Source organism: Dunckerocampus dactyliophorus, chromosome 21 (genome assembly GCF_027744805.1).
Source record: "Dunckerocampus dactyliophorus isolate RoL2022-P2 chromosome 21, RoL_Ddac_1.1, whole genome shotgun sequence".
In the NCBI taxonomy this organism is placed as follows: Eukaryota; Metazoa; Chordata; class Actinopteri; order Syngnathiformes; family Syngnathidae; genus Dunckerocampus; species Dunckerocampus dactyliophorus.
The window spans coordinates 8,006,354-8,028,410 of NC_072839.1; the positions used below are offsets into that span (position 1 = coordinate 8,006,354).

Below are 22,057 nucleotides of genomic sequence, written 5' to 3' on the forward strand. Positions count from 1 at the left end.
ATTACAGCAAGCCAGGGGACATTGCTCTCTTCTCCAATTGGTCAGGGGTGGGCGCAAAAAAGTAAACAGGAAAAGGGTCGGAGTAGTGAATGACATCGCGTGAATAAACACAACATGGTTGTGTATTTGCACGTCTGTGAACGTAAGTTTTTTTTATGTCTGCATGTGTCCTACAGGGTGTCTCTTTATCCATCCATCCATTTTCTATGCCGCTTCTCCTCATTTGGGTCGTGGAAGCCTATCCCAACTGACTTCGGGCGACAGGCGGGGTACACCCTGGACTGGTCGCCAGCCAATCGCAAGGCACAGATAGACAAACAACCATTCACAGTCACATTCATACCTATGGACAATTTAGAGTCGCCAATTAACCTAACATGCATGTTTTTGGGAATGTGGGAGGAAACCGGAGTACCCGGAGAAAACCCACGCACGGGGAGAACATGCAAACTCCACACAGAAATGCCCAACAGAGATTCGACCCAGGTCTTCCCGAACCCAAACTCTGACTGTGTGGCCAACATGCTAATCACTAGACGGCCCAAGTCTCTTTATAGCCACAAAAAATAACACAAAACAAACACAAAAAAAGTATATTACAAAAGAAATCAAACATTTCTTGTGGACTTTGTAGATACCCTGTAAATATACCTATTTAACACAAAACACAATATTGATCCAAAGTATTGATAATAGGTTAATTGTGTTCCCTATGCCATGTGATCACTGGTCATCTATATTACTGTTCATCTGGTCACTACGTTACTGGCATAGATATTTGAACAAAGATACATGACTTGTAGGAAATAAATCATTTTCTGATCAATTAAGTAAAATTGGAGAACATCCTGAGCATACCTGATGATACCACGACCTCTCACATGTGCTGCAACGCAACGGTTGGGAATCACTGGTCTAGAGTCTTGCCTGCTAATCAAGGGCGGACTACGCTACGGACACTGCGACTGAGCCAAGCCCAAAACCACATTTGTGTGCTGACCCAGTGCCACACAAGAGTGAACACTTCACAACTGGACTTTGGGCGTCCAGTGTACACGGACCTGGGCCCAGGTCCCAAGTGTGAAAACATCCTATAATAGTCATAAAAGAAAGTTAAAAAATCAGTGCCTTGGTCTCTACGGGTAACGGTATATGTATTTGGAATCAGATTTTTTCAGATTTAATTAATTCATTAGTAATGACATATACACTCCTGATCAAAATGTTAAGACCAGTTGAAAAATTATTTACATTTTGTGCTGTTTCATTGTCAGGAGGTTGGTTCTAAGTCGAATGCAAAGACAAGAAATGGAAGTGAAACATAACATTTTGTAAGTAACCAATTAATTGCAAACAACTATTAAATTGAAATAGACTGTTCATCAGCTGATCAAAACTTTAAGACCCTAGCGCAAAAAAACCCTGAAACTCCCGTAAAGTAGACATAAAATGTTCAAAAAAGAAGTTAGTAATGAGTAGCTGCGCCATTCTTGTTAATCACCTGAAAAATTGATTTGGGCATGCTTGATGCCAGTGTTTCTGGGGAATGTTGCTCCAGGTGGTCAAGATAGCTTCACGGAGGGCATCCACTGTCTGGAAATGTCTTTTGCCATCAATCACCAAAGGTTCTCAATTGGATTTAGATCAGGGCAACACACAGGATTGTCCAAAAGACTTGACGTTAATGCCTCTGGAAGAATATGGTTGGGCATCATTTGAATTTGAATGACCTTTGTTCTTGTTTTGACGCCGATTCATAACGATTCTCGATTCCGATGCTTTTAAAAGGCAGGGTCATAAAAGTTTGCATGGTTTAAATGAGGTACTAACCAGAGTTCTTTTTGGATTAAATGTCTGTGCTTCTACTATTGCAATGCATAAACCTGCATGTGTGGCCGCCTCTGGTTTGTGAACATGTGTATGTGCATGCACGGTGTGCATATACTGCGGTGTAGGGTTCAGCTGGACATCAAATAATAGTCCACCATCAATCTCTGTCACGTTGTCCACACCGACCATGCGAAGGTGGGGGATGGGAGGTCTGTATGACTGCTTCAGACTGCAAATGGGAGTAGACGTGAAGGAACAAAGGAAGGGTTATAACTTTAGGACAATACTTGGACATCTTTGAGGATGTGTGCCTCTGTCAGCTTTGTAAGTGTGTGCGTGTTTTAGAGTGACTGACATATCGACAACACACATGGGTGCAGCCACAGCATGTCATTGAAAAAAATCTAATCTATGGTGGACAACAGCAGGAAGAATATTATCTGTGTTTGCTGATATTATCATTACGATATGTTCCCTCAGTCAGAGCCACCGTGACACTGCCTGTTTGTCTGACAAAATCATGTGAGTGTCACTTTCTATCCCTTCTGTCAGTAGCTAAAATGAGCTTTTTTGTTTTATTTTTTGTGGAAACTTTATTTAAAGCTTGTGAGCTTTAAAATGTTGTTGTAAACAGCAGGCATATTTGAGTCTTTGAGTACGCCATAATTGCCCAACGTTTTGTCCAAAATGCACCACTATAATGAATAATTTACAGAAAGCAGAAAGAAAAAGGAAGCAATTTATAAGTTGATTTTTCATAGGTTGTACATAATATTATTAAAAAGTAGAAAATAATTTTGATCACTAAATACTCACATGTATTAAAGTATTTTTTTAATTAAAGTGAATAGCATCAGTGTTTGTTTACAGAGGTGGAGAATGATTTTCAATAGGCGGGATGTCCAGGTCCTCTTAACCAATAAATTTCGACTATTTCACTTAGCAGGCGGGACTTGCAACTCTATCAACCAATTGCCGCTTACCTTTTCTCAGCGCTAGGAGAAGTTAGAAATCTGCTTCCAGTCTGGTCGGGAGCCACGATGGATACAATACCATGTCTTTTACTTGTCCTGCTTTTCACAGCAATGCTACAAGAAACTACCGGTAAGTACAGTAAATCTACTATATCTGATTGTGTTTCGTGTTTTCCCCATGTTTCCACAGAGTTGCACTGTTGTAGGCAGCAAGATTAGCAAGAAAATGTCTTTGTTTAAGAAAGCTGAAGAAGCGGAGTGTGTCAAACTAAGATGGCGCAGGGTCTGTGGCTAGCCTGCGGCTGCCCGTCTGTTGAATGTTTTTTGAATGTGAAAAAACTAAACACGGACTGCAAAGGCACTCAGGGCTTATAGTGTCAACAACTTAAAGTTGGTCTAAAGGTTTTTTGCCAAAACTTTTGGTTTCTGTTTTGCGAAGAGTGTCCTGTTTGTCAAATACAAAGTTGTCAGCATAGCAGTGGTGGATGTTTGCTATTTGTCAAGCTTTGGTTGTTCATTTACGTAGTAAATTAACCAATCGCCACAGGGATGAATGCAGTGTTCCACTTTTTTCCAGTTTACACTTTTTGTCTCGATGCGACGTTGTTCTCATGTAGTGCAAATGCATTTATAAGTCTGGTAACTCAAAATGTTTCGTTTCCTCCTCATCTAGACTATAGAAGTATGTGTGGAACATCAGTTTGTGTCTTGCTATGTACCAGTGACCTTTTTTGTCGCAATTGTGATCTATTCCTGATTAATTTAATGTTAACTTTTAATGACATATTTTTTAAATGAACGTTAATCACTTTCCTCACGTATCCGCTGAGCCACGCCAGGTTAAGAAATGTGCTTATTGTGAATACGACTGCAATACTAGTCTTTCCGTATTTGCTGCTTTGAAATATTTAGTTTTTCGCTCCGGTGTGTGTCTCAATGGGAGCATGATGCAGTTGCAAATGTATAGTGGTAGTCGCTTACACCGTGTCATTCATGAATCCTAAAAAAACGTGTGGATACATTTCGAATCTTGCTTAGTTCGGGGATTAACCTCAGTCAACTTAATATTCACGATTGATGAATGCGATTCTGCATTGATGCATTCACAGCCACCTGCCACCGTTTTTGCCGTGTAACACACCCATTTGCAGCACAGTGGTGGTTGGCTATTTTCATTACTTAATGTATAATAAAAAAAAGAGATGTCCTATCTGAATTATTAACATCTTGGTTGTAAGCGTTATTTTCATTGAATGGCAGACTCAAGCATTTTCTTTGTGTGTCTTCCCTTTGTGTAGCGAGCATGGGAGCCGAATCATGCTTTTTACACACATCCATGGAGGCTGATCAGAACCTCCCCATTGCCAAAAGCAGAGCCATGTCCTCACATAACACCCCGTTGCCTCACAATCGGGGCCATTATCAAATTGATATGTTGCCTTAGGGACACACAGAAGGGAGGCAAATTCCACATGCTTTGTCCTGCAATAGGATTGTCATGGCTGGGGGTTCACTGCATTATTTCCGACGGAATCCAATGTGGGTATATATTTTAAATATATATATATATATATTAAACACACTTGCATGTTAAACATATGACTGTATGTCAGATTGTAAGTTAGGAATTTCACGGAGAACACTTTGTATACCTTAAAGTGTTCCATGCATCTATGAGAAAAGAAGGAAAGCATGCCTTGCTTGTGCCTATTAACAGCAGCATATACAGGCTTGTTGCATTGTTTGTGAGGATATGTCGACTGACAAAAGTAAAACAGCCACACACATCCTAACACAGGCAGTGGGTAAAATGATCTGTCACTATTGCACATCCCATCTTTGTAGCTCCTGCCTATAGGCTGTGTCCTTGTGCTCTGTCACACTCCTCTCCCCAAGTCTCCCACCGTCCAGCCTCATTTGTCTCTGCATCACGTTAACCTCCTTTTAAGAATACTAAACAAGAGGGGTGTAATGGTACGCCATCTTTACATTTCAGTATGTACCTCAGCTATTAAGCCACGGTTTACCTGTCCACACTCCTGAGATTTTTTTTGTTTTGGTGGGTTGAAAAAAATTCACATCCACACTGTGCCAGATTAGTAAATAGTAAATGGTCGCATCCATACAGAAACGGATCACTTGAGTGAAAACAACCTCCGTGTGGCGCTGTGATCAGACACGCAAACAAAGCTACGTGACACACTAAATCATAGAAGAAACAACACGTGTGCATAAGTCCGTCGTCTTTCGCTTTCCAAGTCTCATCTAGTCTTACGAGAAGTGGAATTACGTCTGCGAGTCATTATGGAGTATAAGACAACAGAATATCAAGAGAATGTCGACTGGGGTGAGTCATGTCAGTCGAAATATTCAGATATTATGTAGGCTTGTCGTCAAAGCTCACGTCTGGTTACATGACGGCGATGGGGTGGCGGTGGGTCAGTGACGTCATTGTTTTTGTGTCTGCTGTCTACACGAAAATGACAAGCTAGCGTTTTCAGACTCTGAAAGCCGCTTTCAAGAAATACTGTTTCAGGGCACCCAGAACACCGTTTCCGTGTGGACGAGAGGCTGAAATGATAAAATACTTTTCCGTTTTGACCTGAAAACGTTTCTGTGTGGATAGCTCCTTAATTGTGGGTACAGTAAGGGGCGGGAGGTGGGGGCAAAACATAAAATTGCTTAGCTTTTGTGTAAACAGCTTCAAAGTTTTTTTAAAAAAATTAAACATAAAAATGGCAGTTGGCCTGTAATTGTCCAATAAATAAAATTCTGAAATGAAAACAAAAATATTGGTGTAGCATTCAGAAAGATGTGGGGGGCCACTTTAAAATATTTGTTCATTAAAAACGCTAATGCCAATCCAATGTACAGTCATGAAAATTATTAGACCACCATTGTTTCTTCAGTTTCTTGTTCACTTTAATGCCTGGTACAACTAAAGCTACATTTGTTTGGACAAATCTAATGATGACAACAATTGTCAAAAAGAGTTTAATTTAAGAGCTGATATCTAGCCATTTCCATGTTTTTCTTGATAATCACTTAAGTTCTTATATCAATAGCTATGGCGTCGTACTGCTCAAAAACGTAACTCTTGAGCTACTGTATTTCTATTGTCGTCATTTTTTGGGCTCTGGCTTTTATAGTGTGGATGGGACCAGGCTGGATTAGTACTTAAGAGTATGTAAGAAGGGTCTCAAGAAAATTCGACACATGGGCAGCACAACAAACATGCACAGCCACCTCATTCGCTACCACACTATCAGAGAAAACCCTAGTAAGAGTGTTCAATCAAGAGATGCGTATTTAGTTTACTTTATTTATTGTCAACATTGGCCTCATGCATCTGAACCTTATCTGAGTCACCGTCTGTCTATTACTATTATACGACACTAAATATTTATTTACTAGACTAAATATTTATTTTTACTTCTGAATAGCAACTTCTGCTTAATACATTTGATCTACTTGAGAGACATGAGATACTGTGTTTTTTTGAATTACTGTTTTACTGTTTTTTGAATTACTTCTCAGACACCTAAAAAAAATCCTCTTTAGAGTTACTGTATGTTGCACTGAGGCCTCGTCCACACAGAAATGTTCCTGGGATTTTTATTTATTTTTTGGCAGGTTGAAAAAAAAATTGCATCCACGCTGTGCCAGATTAGTAAATAGTTGCATCCATACAGAACGGATCACTTGAGTGAAAACTATGTAATACACAAGGCACACCTACGTGTGGCGGTGTGATCAAACACGCAAACGAAGCCACGTCACACAACAAAACCATAGAAGAAGAAAGAACACATGCGCATAAGTCTGTAATCTTCCGCTTTCCAGGGCTCATCTAGACTTACGACAGAGTGGTATTGCTTCTGCAAGTCATTGTTGGAATAAGACCAAAAAATATCAGGAGAATGTCGACTGGGCTGAGTCATATTTGTCGAAATATTCAGATATTATATGGCTTGTCGTCAAAGTTCACTTCTGGTCACGTGATGCCGACGGAGCGGCAACGGGTCGGTGACGTCATCGATTTTGTAAAACAGGTTTCGCTGTCGACACAGAAGCGACAAGCCGACGTTTTCAGATTTCCTACTCTGGAAGCAGTTTTCAAAAAATACCGTTTCATGTCACCCTGAACGCCATTTGTGTGTGGATGAAAGGCTGAAACAATAAAATACTTTGCCGCTTTGAGCTGAAGACATTTACGTGTGGATTGCCCCTTCAGTATTTGACAACACTTCCATACTCCAATTGGTTTTAAGGAAATAATGTAACAATGCTTACTGAAGCAAACAACAGTTTAATATTCCATGATAGCATGGAGCTCTAGCCTTTTAACAAGCATGCCATGCTTACCAGAGCTCACATGAAGTACACTCAATGAAAACAGCTCCACATGTCAGTGTAGACTAGGGATACTCCAATCGACCAGCCACTGATCAGTATCGGTCCATTTCCATTAAAAAAAAAACATGTGATCGGCACATGCCGATAAATGCCTTTCAAAGCCAGTCACAAAAAACGATCGTTGTGCGGTGGCGGTAAACTCTACATGTCTGCTGTGTCACGTAAGGTTGCCAACACCCATACTGAGCCGACAAGGTACACACTTTGCCCCGTATTGCCACAAGAATCAAACCTAGTCTGAAACACCCCAGTGGCTTCAGTTTGACAGCTCGCCACAGGCTATATTGATCGATGCCAGCGTGTTTGATCACTCCCTTTATAAAACCTATTGCTGTACGACTTCTTGCATCTTTGTTTACATTAGGGGTGGGGGAAATAATCAATTCTTGGATGCATCGCGATGCGGACATTGACGATTATTAATTGATTTATAAACGTCAACAATCGATGCTGACGGAACACAAAAAGGAACAAAAAGACAGAAAGCGGAAGTGCCGCGCGGACAGTTTGTGGTGGTGCAAGTGTAATGGGCGCCACACACGGGAGGCGACAAACGACTGCGATTGGCGAAGCTCATTGCCAACACGTAGCAAACCATGCACACGGGAGGCGACGAGCGGCTGTGACCAGCTACACAGGTGAGTGACGTGTTCACATCCATAGCAAATTGTATGAGTCTCCCATTGTTTTAATTGGCTGTCTTGCTACTACCGGATCTTCCTAGTATTTATACACGCTTTTACTGGTGCACTTTACTTTCCTTGCCTGTTCTGTGCAATGGGAAATATGTTGGTAGATGTAACCTTCCAATTATTAAAACATAAAGGAAGTAATTAATCTGTTTCATGTTTAGTTTAATTGTGGATCACTACAAATATGGTTTGTTTTAGTAGTACACAGTCAGTAAAAATAAATTATATATAGAAAAAAATTATGTATGAAAATGGACAGACTATTGATCACAAAAAAAGATGCATAGAGATTCATCAATAATCATTTTATCATCGCATCGCAGGCCTCCCCTAGTTTACATGCTTTGCCTTGCTGTCACTGGCGGCAGCCAGCTAGCTGGGCTAGCTCGCTTTTATCCAACTAGATTCTGGTGTTCGGACTCCAAATGTGACTTTTTACCACAGTGACATTTATTGTTAAAACAAACAAGCAATCGGTTAGTTCGTGCTCGTTTTTGTCCCATGGAGAAGCTACAAGTGTATAAATCACGTTCAAGTGTCACTGAGCAAGTTTACTTTCTTGTTGTCTTTATGCTAATTATGTCCTCAAACATTATTTGTGCGTCGTTGTTTAATAGATAAACACATAGTGTGTCCAACCTTATGATGATATTATCACAGGGGACTCCTGTCTTACCAACTGATTTTGAGTAGCTCACCAAAGGGTCAAAGAATATTTGCTTCAACTCCAAGTAGTTTTTTACTGTTAAATTCAGACTTTATGCCTTTTTATATAATGACAAATGACCGCTTAATAGCATAAAGATGATGACTACACTGTTTGAGTAGAGATGTGCTTGGTAAATAAAATAGTGTACAATTTAAATGTTGCCAGTTATAAATAAATAATAGTAGACAGTTCTAATAGTGATGAAAGTTGGAGGCCCCTGCAACCTGGTCACCAAATTTATTCTGTTTTAAGTTAAGCGGGAGAGGTTTCTACTTAAGATATTTATTTGTATTATTTTATTCTGTTAATTTTGTTATCTTAAAAAAAATAAATTATTGAGCAACTTATTTCCCATGCATTCGTATTACTCCAAAACATGCATTAAAAAAACGTGGGAGACTCGTACAATTTGCTCTGGATGTGAACGCGTCACTCACTGGTCACAGCCGCCCGTCGCCACCCGTGTGCAGGATTTGCTACGCGTTGGCGATGAGTTTTTGCCATATTTTTTGTTGTTCCGTCAGCATCAATTATTGACATTTATGAATCAATAAATAATTGTCAATGTCCGCATGGCGATGCATCTAAGAATCGATTATTTCCCCCACCTCTCGTGACTGGTATTGGCTGATCTCACTCATGGATGATCGGAATCTGCAGCATAAAACCCTGATCGGAGCGACCCTAATGTAGACATGTAGAATTGTTAGTCCTAACAAGGAAGCAATTCAAATTAGACAGTGCTCTGAGTGAATTAATCATATTTTTATACTTTGGCCATCTATTGATGGGTTTGAAGAATGCATCTAAATTACAGTCAAACTTGTCTATAGCGGCCACTAGATGGAGTCCATCTAGTCTCTAGATGGAGACCCACAGAACAAAGCTGTGCTAGTAATGTCTTAAGCTTGGTTTTAATATTTTACTTTTTATACGGCAGAGTGTCATTACAGCTTTAGTTCATCAGGAAGTGACGGTGGGCGTCCCGAGCAGGAGAGCTCGGCTCAGTGCTAGCTGTGAGTTTTGAGAGAGTTGGGAAGTGTGTTTATGTTGGCGTGGATGTAAAGTCCTGCAGTGTTCTCCGCTTTTAATAAAGCCATTAAAGTGCATCGGCGACAGGAGTCTCTCCTTCCCCACAACAAGCGGCATTACAGTATTGACCAGTGCACATTGTCTCACACCAGGAAATAAACGGTGTCACTTGTTACAGGCATTGCCTGGTCAACTATGTAGTGGGGCTTGTTTAACCTTTGCCTTGTGGGCAAGCAGGAAGGAGAGACGATGCTGAGAGGTGTGTGTGTGTGTTCTGAACTGCTCTCTGGTGGCCGTGTTCAATAAATAAAGTTGGCAGAAGCAACAGGAGAAGTTTCCTTCTTTGCTTCGGAGCTCAATAACACTGACAAGTTAACAGACTAGTAGCGAACGGAAAAGAAGACGGCTTTTTTTGTGTCGAATACAGAAGATGAGGACTTTGGATTTGTGGATGAGGATTGATCAAAAATAACGTGAGTACATTCTAAAATACTTCAATTAAGTACAACCGAACTCAGTTTTGGTCCCGCTGCCGCATGCATGCTAGCGTATGTTTTTTTTAATTGTAGCGTCGGTGGGAGCACGTCCTGTTCCCAGCCTACTTTGCGGTAATGTTTTGGTGCAAATGCTCTTAAAGTTACATGTTTGACCAGGAAATGGCAAGCTCAAAAGAAGACGGCTTTTTTATGTCGAACAACTGACAGTTTGTGTGGATCTTGTGAATGATTGTGACTGAGCTAGGACTCAGTAATTATCAGTCTACACACGACGGCTTCATTGATTGAAAAACGAAACTTTTTCATGCATGAAGCCTCTACTTGAGTCGGTAATTTGGCCGCTATATGCGGTCAGATGTTGACCAAGGGAGACAAAATGGGTGGCCGCTGGCCGCGTTGGACAGGTGACTGCTATACACAGGGTCTATAACATGGAAATTTGAGAATATTTGCTTGAACTCCTGAGTAGTTTTTATTATAACTGTTGAATTCAGACTTTATGCCTTTTTATATAATGACAAATGACTACTAAATAGCATAAAGACAATGACCACACTGAGTGGAGATGTACTTGGTAAATAAAGCAGTGGGCAATTTAAATGTTGCCATTCATAAATAAAGAATGGATAATGGTAAACAGCTCTAATAGTGAAAAAAGTTGGAGACCCCTGCAACCTGGTCTCACGGAGTTTATTTGGTTTTAAGTTAAGCAGGACAGATTTCTACTTATTTATTTGTATTATTTTATTCTGTTAATTTTGTTATCTTGAACAAAAAAAAGTTTTGATCAACTTATTTCCCATGCATTCATCTTACTCCAAAACATGCATCAAATTAAAAGTCAGGTTTGTGTCATATAGTACAAAAATTGTTTCACACATACAGTATAAAAGCAAAAAGCACCACACATCACATTGTTTCTTCTTATTGAGAGAATGAACAATAGCCTGTCAATAGTAGTCAATTGTAGTCAATTGACGACCACTTGTCACAGGCTAAGCCTATCTATCTATACCAGTGTATGTGCTTGCTCACATTTCAATCTCATTCGACCTTCTGGCATTTTTGTTTACACATTTTGCTTGGCTTTCTGGTGGCAGCTAGCTAGCTAGCTTGTTTTTATCCCATTACTTTGAAAACAATTTAAAATATCATAAAAATGTTCCACTGCGCTTTATTTTGACAAACATGCACCGGAACCGCCTGTCTGCCGTATATCGGCACTTGCTCATGTTGCGGCACTCGGGTCTCGTGTTGACGTTCACTGTGTTCCTTATTATCGTGCAAATAAAAAATAGTTAGTAGAATGTGTAGTCTATTGATGACAGTTTGTCACATGCGAAGCCTATCTATTAGTGGTGCAACGATACACAAAATTGACGGTTCGGTTTGATACGTTGGTGTTACAATTCGATATTTTATCGATACAAAAAATAAATTACCTTGCCTTTTTTAATTAGAATTTTATTGAAATTGCCAACATTTTACATTTTTCTCGTTTTTCAACATTTTCAGCTTGGTATGAATGTGGGAGGCGGAGTAGTTAATTGCATATACACTGAGCTTTCAGCACAGAGCGCCGTCAGAAGTTGATGAAATAAATATTAAACTGTGTGTTGTTCGAAACGGATCGCGGTTTGGTATGCATGTGTATTGAACGGTTCGATACAGATACACGTCCTGTTACACCCCTACTATCTATGCAAGCATGTGTGATCGTTCACGTTTCAATCTCATTCCACTTTCTGGTGTCTTTTACCCGTTTGCACTGCCTCGCTGGCGGTAGCTGGCTGGATCACAGGCAAGCTAGAAGCTTTTTTTCAAAGTAGATTTAATAATGCTGCAAGTTGTATACACCTGTGCTAAGTATTTATACTTTTTATACAAGACACATTTTTAGAACAAAAATATTCAAATTACTTTATTTTTTTTTAATTGTGTTATTTTGAACTAAAAAATATATTATTGAACAATTAATTTCCTATGTATTGGTTTTACTCTAAAACAGGCATCAAATTAAATTTAGGCTTGTGTCAAATAGTACAAAATGTAGTACGTAGTACTATTGGACTAAATAGGTCAGGTGACAAAAGGAGGCTTGACATTTTAGACACTCACTTTATGTGCTCTCAGTTTTTTAATGTTCACGTTTTGCTGGTTGTTGAAAAAATTTAAATAAGTTAATAAATAATTAAGTCATTAAAAAATTGTTACTTCATAAAATCCTAGGGGAATACCTGGTAACATTCTGATAAAGGAGGCTCGAAATTTTAGACTCACATTAAATGCTCTCAGCAACTTCAGTTTTGCAATGTTCGTGATCATGTTGTGCTGGTTGTTGGCTCCAGCATGCCCCTGGGACCCTAATGAGGAGAAGCGGTATAGAAAATGGATGGATGGAAGTTAATAAAAATCATTTGTCATAATAAAAAATAAAAAATGCAGCCCACCACCACAGCTTCAAAAAATCTTAGGGGAAACCCTGTGAACCAGTCCAGCCTGTTTGGTTCAGAGAGAGAGAGGAGCAAAACAAACGCGCATGCATACTGTATGCCAATATGTCGAGGTTGGCAAAATGATGAAGTTTGTTTTTATTGATCCTGCGATGAATCGATTTATTGATTATCGTAACAGGGCTATTATTGACTACCGAAATTCTGGTATCTCGACAACCCTAGAAGATTGTAATGGACATTTGGCTTGTGTGTGTGTCTCTAAGTTGGTGCAGCTGTTAGGGTGTTTGCTATTCAACCTTTCGATCAAACTGCTGCATATTTATAAGACCAGCAACGGTTGCACTGCCTGCTTCCCTTCCTGTTCTCAATTGTATGACCATCCCCACACTTGTCTTTGTTTACTTAACAAAAAGGTTTGTGAAAGCCGATGCATCTTTGATGGTAAAGCAGGTGCCATGCTATTGTCTGAAGGATGCATCACAAGTAGGGCTAAACTACTTCGGAAAATAATTAATTGCAATTCCGCCACCCCCACCCACCCAATATTGCTTTTTGTGATGCAATTTAAAATTCTATTTTTAGGTTTAGGTTTTACTGTATTGTAATGCACTGGGTTATGTTAACAGTGACAGTTACGGTTATTCATGGTGAGGAGTCAGTGAGTTCTGCTGTCAAACTTTTGTGCTGTTGTTGGTTTAGGTTAACATCGCACTGCCTGTAACCTCATGTGGCCTGCAAACAAACATTCTAAAAAGCAACAGTGGCTCAGTGTCTCGGTTGGGAAGTTACAGTTTGAACACATAGCATGTACTCCACCGCTTTAAAGTCAGTTCCGACTTTCTTTTCGGACCTTTTGTATATGTACTGTATGCCTGCTCCGGTGTAGCATTCTGTCCACAGATGTAGTGCAGATGGCTTGTGCTTTATTTCTATGATGTTCTCTAGTTTTCAATCCAAATGTGCAATTGATCTCCAGTTTGTCCTGTGGCAAGGACAGTATAGTCAGTATAGTCATGTAATAGTGTGAAGTGTAATTTGGTTCTTACCACTTTGCTTAGCTTTGGCTCCAGCAAAGCTGGGCAGATATTAGTCCTGATAGTGTCCTCTCCGTGCCTCGCATAAGCATGAACTCACACTTCGCGAGACCACATCTGGTACGGACAAAGGACTGGCCATAAAGAAACTGGCTCATTGGATGGGGGCAGGGTGGATGTGATTTGTGTGGGCCTTGACCTATGGAAATGACTCTGGGAGGTGAAAGGTCTTGCAGAAAAAGGGGGAATGTGGTGATTTCATTCACTCACTTGAATGAATTAAGGAACGAGGTGGGGGCAGGGCAGTATGCTCACAGTAACTCCTAAAATATTCTTTGTCCAGCCATTGGGGAAAATAGTATTGTTGATCTGGATGCTCTTACATGCTGAACAGATTTGGTCTGCCGAGAAAAGTGCAAAATAATCTTCTCCCGTTACATAGATGTTATTTGATTTTATTTAATGTTTATTGTTATGCAAATTTGGAGCGGCCAGACCAGAGCAGGGGGGGATGCCAAGAAAAGAAGACAGGCGGGAGTGCGGGGACAATACAGAGAGCGACAACAACAATTGCAGCAACAACAATAACAGAACAACGGAAACAAACAACATCAGCAAATGTCTGTGACTGCCAGAAAGTCCACAGTAGAAATAACAAAATAATATCAACAGCCACAGTGATAATACTGTATTGAAACAGTTATACCTATTAGTAAGTAACAGTAGTAATGAAAATATTAACCATAATAATGATAACATTGACAATAACTGTTATTAATCTTATTGCCGATATCAACATCACTGCAATAAAAACCACATGACAATACTATGAATAAATCAGTGAGTTATGTGGGAAAGTACGTATGTACTGTGAGTGTGTATATGTATGCATGTACAGGTATCTTTGTAGGTGTGTTAGGGCGGGGCTATATATGGATATTTTTAAATTTCTTTTAAGCACGATATCAAAAACAAGCATATTGTTCATATCGCTATAGACTGCATTTCTGCTGTTCTCTTGTATCTTGACACAGATGTCTCACTCTTCACTCTGCTGTGTGTGTCAGCACTCTGAGTGGGGCTCCTGCTTGCCCCCCCCCCCCATAAAGGAGGAGGAGAGAGAGAAGGCTCTGAGCAGAAGCTCTTTGCGACAAATCTCGCTACTTTTTCTGGCATCATTGGACAATTTCCTGGTATTTGGCGACTTAAAAGTGAAAGTACGTATTGTTGTGCAGTTTGTGTGTTGTCACTGAGCAGCAGCGGATTGTCCTGCTACGTCCACCCCGCCCCAGAGCAGTCAAGCAGTCAGCTCCCTCGAGGCGCGATGCCACCAGGGTGGATCTCGCCCTGTTTTACAGAGCGGGATCTAAAACGTCACTGTTTCTTAATCTTCATTAATTGACTACTCATTACACTTAAGCCTCATTCGGACTGTCACTTACCTGTCAGTATGTCAGAACATGTGATTGAAGAACCATGTGTGATAAATAAACAAGTAGTCCTAACTACAAGACACAGGGTAAAGGCTGGAGGCAAGGTATGAGAGACTTAGTCTCTATTTTATTTTCATTGGGTTTTTTTTGTCTTTTTTTGTTGTCTAATTTATTTGATTTAAACGCTCTTGACATTCCCTTTACAATGTTAAATATTCTTGAGAAATTAAAGTTTATTGCTTTTTAGGGGTGCAACGATTCCTCAAATAATTTGAGCACCTGGACTGCAAAAAAAAAAAAATATTTTTTTCGCCTCGAGGAATTGCTTACGTCGCCACTGCACTTACCCCCCCCCCCCCCCCCCCCCCCCCCCCCCCAGGCAAAGGACAAAGAAGGAAGCGGATGGCGCGGGAAGATTTAAGAGGCAAAGAATACAATAAGGCAATAAAACCGAAGGAAAACAAAATGTAAAAAACACACAGAGAATGTGGCTAAATGGCAAGTTGAACACTGTGACGCGTATCCGTTGTAATGCAGCACTTGGATACCACAACAGCACATCTTGTATGTTGCATCATCTCCTCCCGAATGGAGCGGAAGATCAGAGACCAGGTTAAATTACCGTAGCGCAAATCAGTGAGATTAAGGTTAATGTACCTTACTAACATTACGTTAGTCGTGTGGAGAGCTAGCTCTCTCTTAATTACTGTTGAATGTGTGGCAGTTTATTACGATGGTAACGCGACTTCATACAGGGTTGATTTCATCTGCAAAAACACAGCGCTGTGAGTTAAGATGGAAAATAAAAACTGTGTAATGGAACAAGGAAGTGCGTGTCTCACTCACTTAGTTGCGAGTAATGTGTTCCACTACAGTTGTCTCCATTTTACATTGAATACTACAAAAAGTCAATATCTTATAAACAATATTTGTCATATTTCTAGTCAGCCTGAACGTAATCATCAACATAATGTAACATGTAATTTAGTCTTAAAGTAATTATTTCTGTCCTTTTCCAGTAAATAGTTACAGTGTGGGATGCAGGGTTTCCGCTACATACTATGGATCTTGGCGGGGCGCCACGGCTCAGTAAATGCCACCACACGTTGGAAATGATCTTTTTTTTTTTACGTGGAAACAATGTTAAGTAATACAGTCTATGGTTGGACGTATATGCTATATTAGGGGTGCCCATTACGCCGATCGCGAAGGTAGTGTTGGTCGCGTGTCACCTGCATCATTACCGTCACTTCGTAGATGTCATATGACAAAACAATATGCGTTCATGCGTATGATTAATACATTTGCATCACAAAAATGGCTTCTTAAAAAAATCAGACCTCACAAACCGCTATATAATTGTTAAATATTTGTATCCCGCCGTATTCCTGTGCACTGTCGCCTGTGCATTCATGTGTATGTGACGAAGACGCTCGCATCTACTTTCGCGACGAAGCGCCGCGGCCAACTTGTTTACGTATGTATTCCACAGCTGAAGAAGATGCGAGTGTCTTCGTCACATTTACATGAGCGCATATGGGATACGGTGGGAGACAGATATATATTGTGAGGTTTGGGTTTTTTGAGAAGGCATTTTTGTGACGCAAATGTTTTAATCTTTTGAAGGCATATTGTTTTGAGAAGCCAAACTCTTTACTTAATTGTCCCCAGCAACTAAGTGGAACAATTTTTTTTATTTTCCTATGAATGTAAAGAAAAATGGCAATTCACTTATCAACTAATTAACTGCTATAAATGAAGGATTACTGTATTAGGGATGCACTGATTAGTGATACCAATGTCACTCATGTAAATTTTTCCATTTATTTATAATGAGAAGGGTTGAAAATCTATGTGTGATGATTCAATTAGCGTCTAAAAACTGAACAATTCGATATGATTTGCTACTGTGTCCAAACAATACGATTCAATACGATTAGATTCAATGCTACGGTTAACATTTGTTGATGTAGACATTAATTTTACATTATAAAATACAAAAGCCAAATCAATAAAAGTGGCAATGTTATTGTATTTTCTGATTTGTTTAAAAGACCACATCATATCCCCAAGGCACTGGCAAAAATAAAGTAAAAAAAAAAACCAACAGAATCACATGTCAAATGTATTTATTTTTGGACAAGTAAACAAATTCATACTCAAAATGTCCTAACAATAGTAAGCATGCAACATTTTAGCCTAAGCATAGTTTTTAAAACACTCCAGGTAGGTACCAAAGGTGCAACATTTCAAGATGGGTAGCTAGATAGATACTTTATTAATCTCCAAGAGAATTTCACAGTAAAGAAGTTATAAACGAAAAAACATAATTCAGAGGTACTCTGCATAGCGTGGCTAGTTTTTCGTCGTCCTTGTAAAATCCAAAGACATTCAACACTTGAGATTTTTGATGATGATGCTGATGTGTTGAAAATCTTTCGCGGTGACTAGCTAGCGCGCTGCTACTATTTCAAATCATTCTTGTCTTCAGTCATGGTAAGCTACGGAGCATGCGCGACAGTCATTTCGCCAGACACCCAGGCTCTCGCGTTGTTTCAGAGACGCACTGTCAACCGATTGCTAGTTTTAGATACATGCCGATATAATCCGATACTTGCTTATTTCCTGATATTGGACCGATGTTTAGTATCAATATCGAATTGGCAGCAATATTTTAAAAGATCCTGGGATTTTGGAATATTGGACTCTGCCAGGTATCTCTGGACCTCAACAATTGAATCTGCTGCGGTGTTGGTCTGCCTGCCAAGTTCCTCATCCATTGTCATTCACTCACTCTGTAATGTCTCAGCATTGAGGAGGGGCTTTTATTTACAGTAGTAGGACAGTTCAGTCGAACGAATGCAACATTTAACCCGCAGAAAATAACATGGATATTTTAATTAGTTACTTTGAAATGGGTTTGAATTGTGATCGATGAAGTGGCAAATGCGAGAAACAGGATAAAACAAGAATTTTAGTACAGATACCTTATTTGCCATTATAAGATCAGAATTGTCCCATAAAGTGGAAACCTTTGTTTTTCTTTCAGGCTCCATATCACAATGGCTTGAAGAGAAGAATTGTTTCAAAAGATCTGTGATTCTTTTGACAGACGCATCCCATTGAGAAATGGCAGACGTGCTTCCTTATAAACACAGTTTTGCGCCTCAGTGACAGACGAAACCGCAGCTATAAGATCACATGACTTTTTCTTCAAGTGATTCACACACCGACATGGGATTTGAGCTCGACACGTGCCAATGCATAGGTGTTGCCAGACCCATCACTCATACTAATACTGCCATAAACATCTACACCAGTTATTTTATTCAGACCAAACAAACATCGACTCCAACTTTTAGGCACTTGCATTGTGAAATAAATAGACATTTTTTGTACAATCTGTTCTTTTAAACCACTATTGATAACATAATGCTAGCTAGCAGTGGTGTTCTTATGTTTTTGGTTTAAATTTTTTTATTTGGAGCGAGTTGCATAAAGTCTGCTTGAGTAAATACTGGTAAACATGACTTCAGCATATACAGTATGTTCAAAGAACAGAAAAAAACCCACATGGAACTTCTAAGCTCGCATAGATATCAATTACATAATTCACATTTTTAAACTTGAAACTTACTCACTTATCTGTGAAACACAAAAATATTCCATTTGAAAATGGACCAGAACACAGCAGCCTTGGTTGAAGTGTAGCAGACTATTAGTCCATGTTTTGTTTGTTTAGTCTGCTTCTCTAGCATGTGTCGTTCAAAGCTTTGTCTGAGATTATGTCAACTGTATTATAGGAGTGGCCTTGTCAGTCTGCCATTTTATATTGCCTTGCCTCTAACATATCAGATACACTATTCTTGTATACACACTAAGAAAGTTGTGTAATAGTCATTGACTCGACATTGATAATAGAATGTCAAAGAGAATTGCTGAAGTCGTGTCTGAACACTGTCTCCTGGTAAGAAACTCCATGCCGGATGCTGTACGAATGTCTTTGACGATTTGGGTGTTTGTCTTCCAGTGCTGCTCTAAGAGAAAGTCAAACAGTGTCAGAATTTTCCTCTGAGAACCCCTCCTTCCCATCCCCACATTGCACATTCTCTAATCTGTAACGATCTGATGTGTTGTATTTTTTTCTGCTGAAGGAAAAAAGGTGCAGTGGACTCCTGGAAATTGCCCTTGTCTTGCAACATCCCAATGTTAAAACCCCTCCGGATTGGGATGTTTTTGTGTGGATATAAAATACCTAAGTTTGTAAATCAAATTGTTAAAAGAAAAAAAATACATACTGTGTGAATGAGTCAGTCAAAGCGGCATGATCAGCAGCTTGCTCTGTGTGCCGCATACAAGTGCACAGAGCGGTGCCTTCATTTTACCTTCATCTACCTTTAATTTTGGCAAAAAAAATGCATTTAACACCTTTTGGAAATAGGCTCTTTATATACAGTATGTGCACTGCAATTGGCCGTCGACCAGTCTGGACTGGTATCCTGCCTCTCACCCGAAGTCAACTGGGATAGGCTCCAGCTTACCCGTGACCCTAAAGAGACAAGCGCTAGAGAAAATGCATGGAAGAAATATGCACTTATAATGCAGTTACTATTAATTTAATACTCGTTTGATGGCTCGTGAGAGTTTTAGAATGACATTTTATATACTGTATGCTTTATCAACACAGAAGGCTGCTGTGAGCTTGAAAACAAACTAGACAAATCAGCTTGCATATTTGAAAAGGAGAGAATATTAAAACAAAACGTCAGGACATAACCTGATCTACCAATGCTTGGGTGTTTATTATAACATAAGTGTACATATAAGTATACTTATACTTAATTATGTCAAAATGTGTGGTAAAATATTGAATGAACTGCCATTAATGTTGCATGAGATGTTGCATTTTTGAACCAATCGATTTAAATTTGAATTCCAAAAGGCACTTAATCCACATTTAATTTCAAAAAGCACAAAAACTAAACAGAAATTCCTCAATCATTTATTGTAATCGAGCTACTTCAATTATGCAAGGAATCGTTTCACCACAAGTCCTGCGAAAAACCTTGAATAGCTCAAAATGTCCCAAAGTGGATCTAGCACCTTTTGGAAATGTGTTCTTCATATACAAACAACCATTTACACTCAAATTAACCGCACATGCATATTTTGGAATGTGGGAGGAAGCAGGAGTACCTGGAGAAAAACGGGGAGAACATGCAAACTCCACCTAGAGATGGCCAAACAGTGAGGCCAATATGCTAACCACTAAATTACTATAATTTTACTGTTAGTACACTGAGTTGCAATAAAAAATTTAGTACAAAATCGATTTCAAATTGTCTATAAAGCAGGAGCTTTAGGAGGCGGAGCCAGGGGCTTCTTCCCAGGATCTTACCCTATGCCGGGCGCCTGGACCCCAAGTAAAATGCTCACTCATTATGCTCTCCTCGGAAAAAAATCTACTGAATTGCAAACACCAAATGTTGGCAGCTCTGATGTTGCTTTAGTCTATCTGCCATTCTTGGAAATACTGCTTGATAATAAAGACACATACACACAACATACACAGAATGGTTATTTTTATGTTTGGAAAACTCTTACTGGTGCAGGGGAAATGCAAATTACTGTTGAAAGTTCAATCTTCTGTTGCAAAACCCCTTTGGCTGGACCCTTTGGTAGTGTGGCCATGGCCCCGGCTGCATCTGTCATTGTGTTTTGTCAGCACAAGTTCACTGGCAACTGTCTAAGAGTAATTGCACTTGTTCTATTTGATTGCAGCCCAAGGTGGTTATGTATGTATCGGTAATGAGATTTTTCAGTTTGGTGCAGAGGTGTGCTGATTTCCCACACAGAGAGGGACATGTTTCGCTTGTCAGGCATCTAGATCAGGGGTGGGCAAACTATGGCCCGGGGACCACATTCGGCACATACATAGAGCAGATTGTGTGACACTATAATTCCAGGTGGACTGTTAGAATTATAAGTGTAAAATAGTGTGCATGTATCAAGTATATAGTCTGGCCCTACGGCCAATTTTGTTAGCCCAATGCGGCCCGTGAGTCAAAAAGTTTGCCCACCCCGATCTAGATGGTCAACAAATACAGTGCTGCCCAGGTGTTTGTTTGGCCAGCAGGAGTCTTGCATCGAACCCAACAGAAATTGTAAAAAAAAAAAAAATTAAATGTAAGCCCAGAAGTGTAAATTTGGTAGTTAAACAATCTGTACCTGCCTCTTTTGTGTTGCTCATTACGGATTGGTGAAGTCATTAGAAACGTCTCCTTGCAGTATATCTCCAGGAATCTTTTTGAAGTCATGATATAATATATTTATAACCTCTCCATTACATCTGTTGGAAAAATTTCAGCTAGTAAAAAGTCTACCTAACGAAAGTCCTACAATTGGATGTGAGCCGGAAGACGTCATGTTGTTTTGGACTTAATGAATAAGCTTAACTGTGACATGATTTGGAAAAATACAAGTGTGAACGCAACCCAGACCACACCACTAAAGTGATCACCAAGATTTTTTTTTATTATTGGTCCGAACCAGGGTACAAGACTCAAAGTGTGAATGCACCCATAATGGAAACCATCAGGTGCTTCATACTTAGCCTGATGCGGGACAAGTTATTTGATTGTCTAGACTGGTGGGGCTTGTTTGTGTCTGCTTTCATGTGACAGACAGGATTCCATGACTTGTCTGTCGGGAGATTGAGTCATAGCAGATCAGCGTCATCTGGCTTTTATTAGGCTGTCTGCTGTCTTTGTCTGCTGAGTCTGTGTTCTTGTTCTTTTTGCAAAAAGTCACCCAAACGATACAGTGGTCAGGCACACAAGCACTTAAAATTAGGGGTGTAACGATTCATTCACTACATTGATGCATTGATTTATAGTCGTATGATTCAACTACATCGATCTGATGTTTATTTTAAGGCTTCTCAAACTTTTTGGGACTACAGGCCCCTTACAGGAGAGGCATTTT

The 22,057-nt window shown here is 39.7% G+C and overlaps 1 protein-coding gene across 1 annotated transcript in view; it reads left to right on the top strand.

Annotated features, from left to right (window-relative positions):
* The first annotated feature begins 2,848 nt into the window (after positions 1–2,848).
* The window catches only part of tgfbr1b (transforming growth factor, beta receptor 1 b), a 54,663-nt gene continuing 35,454 nt past the window's right edge, over positions 2,849–22,057 (top strand). Inside the window, exon 1 of the mRNA XM_054765195.1 lies at positions 2,849–2,934. Within this exon, the coding sequence (XP_054621170.1) occupies positions 2,871–2,934 (64 nt within the window). The 5' untranslated portion in view covers positions 2,849–2,870. The remainder of the gene's footprint in view (positions 2,935–22,057) is intronic.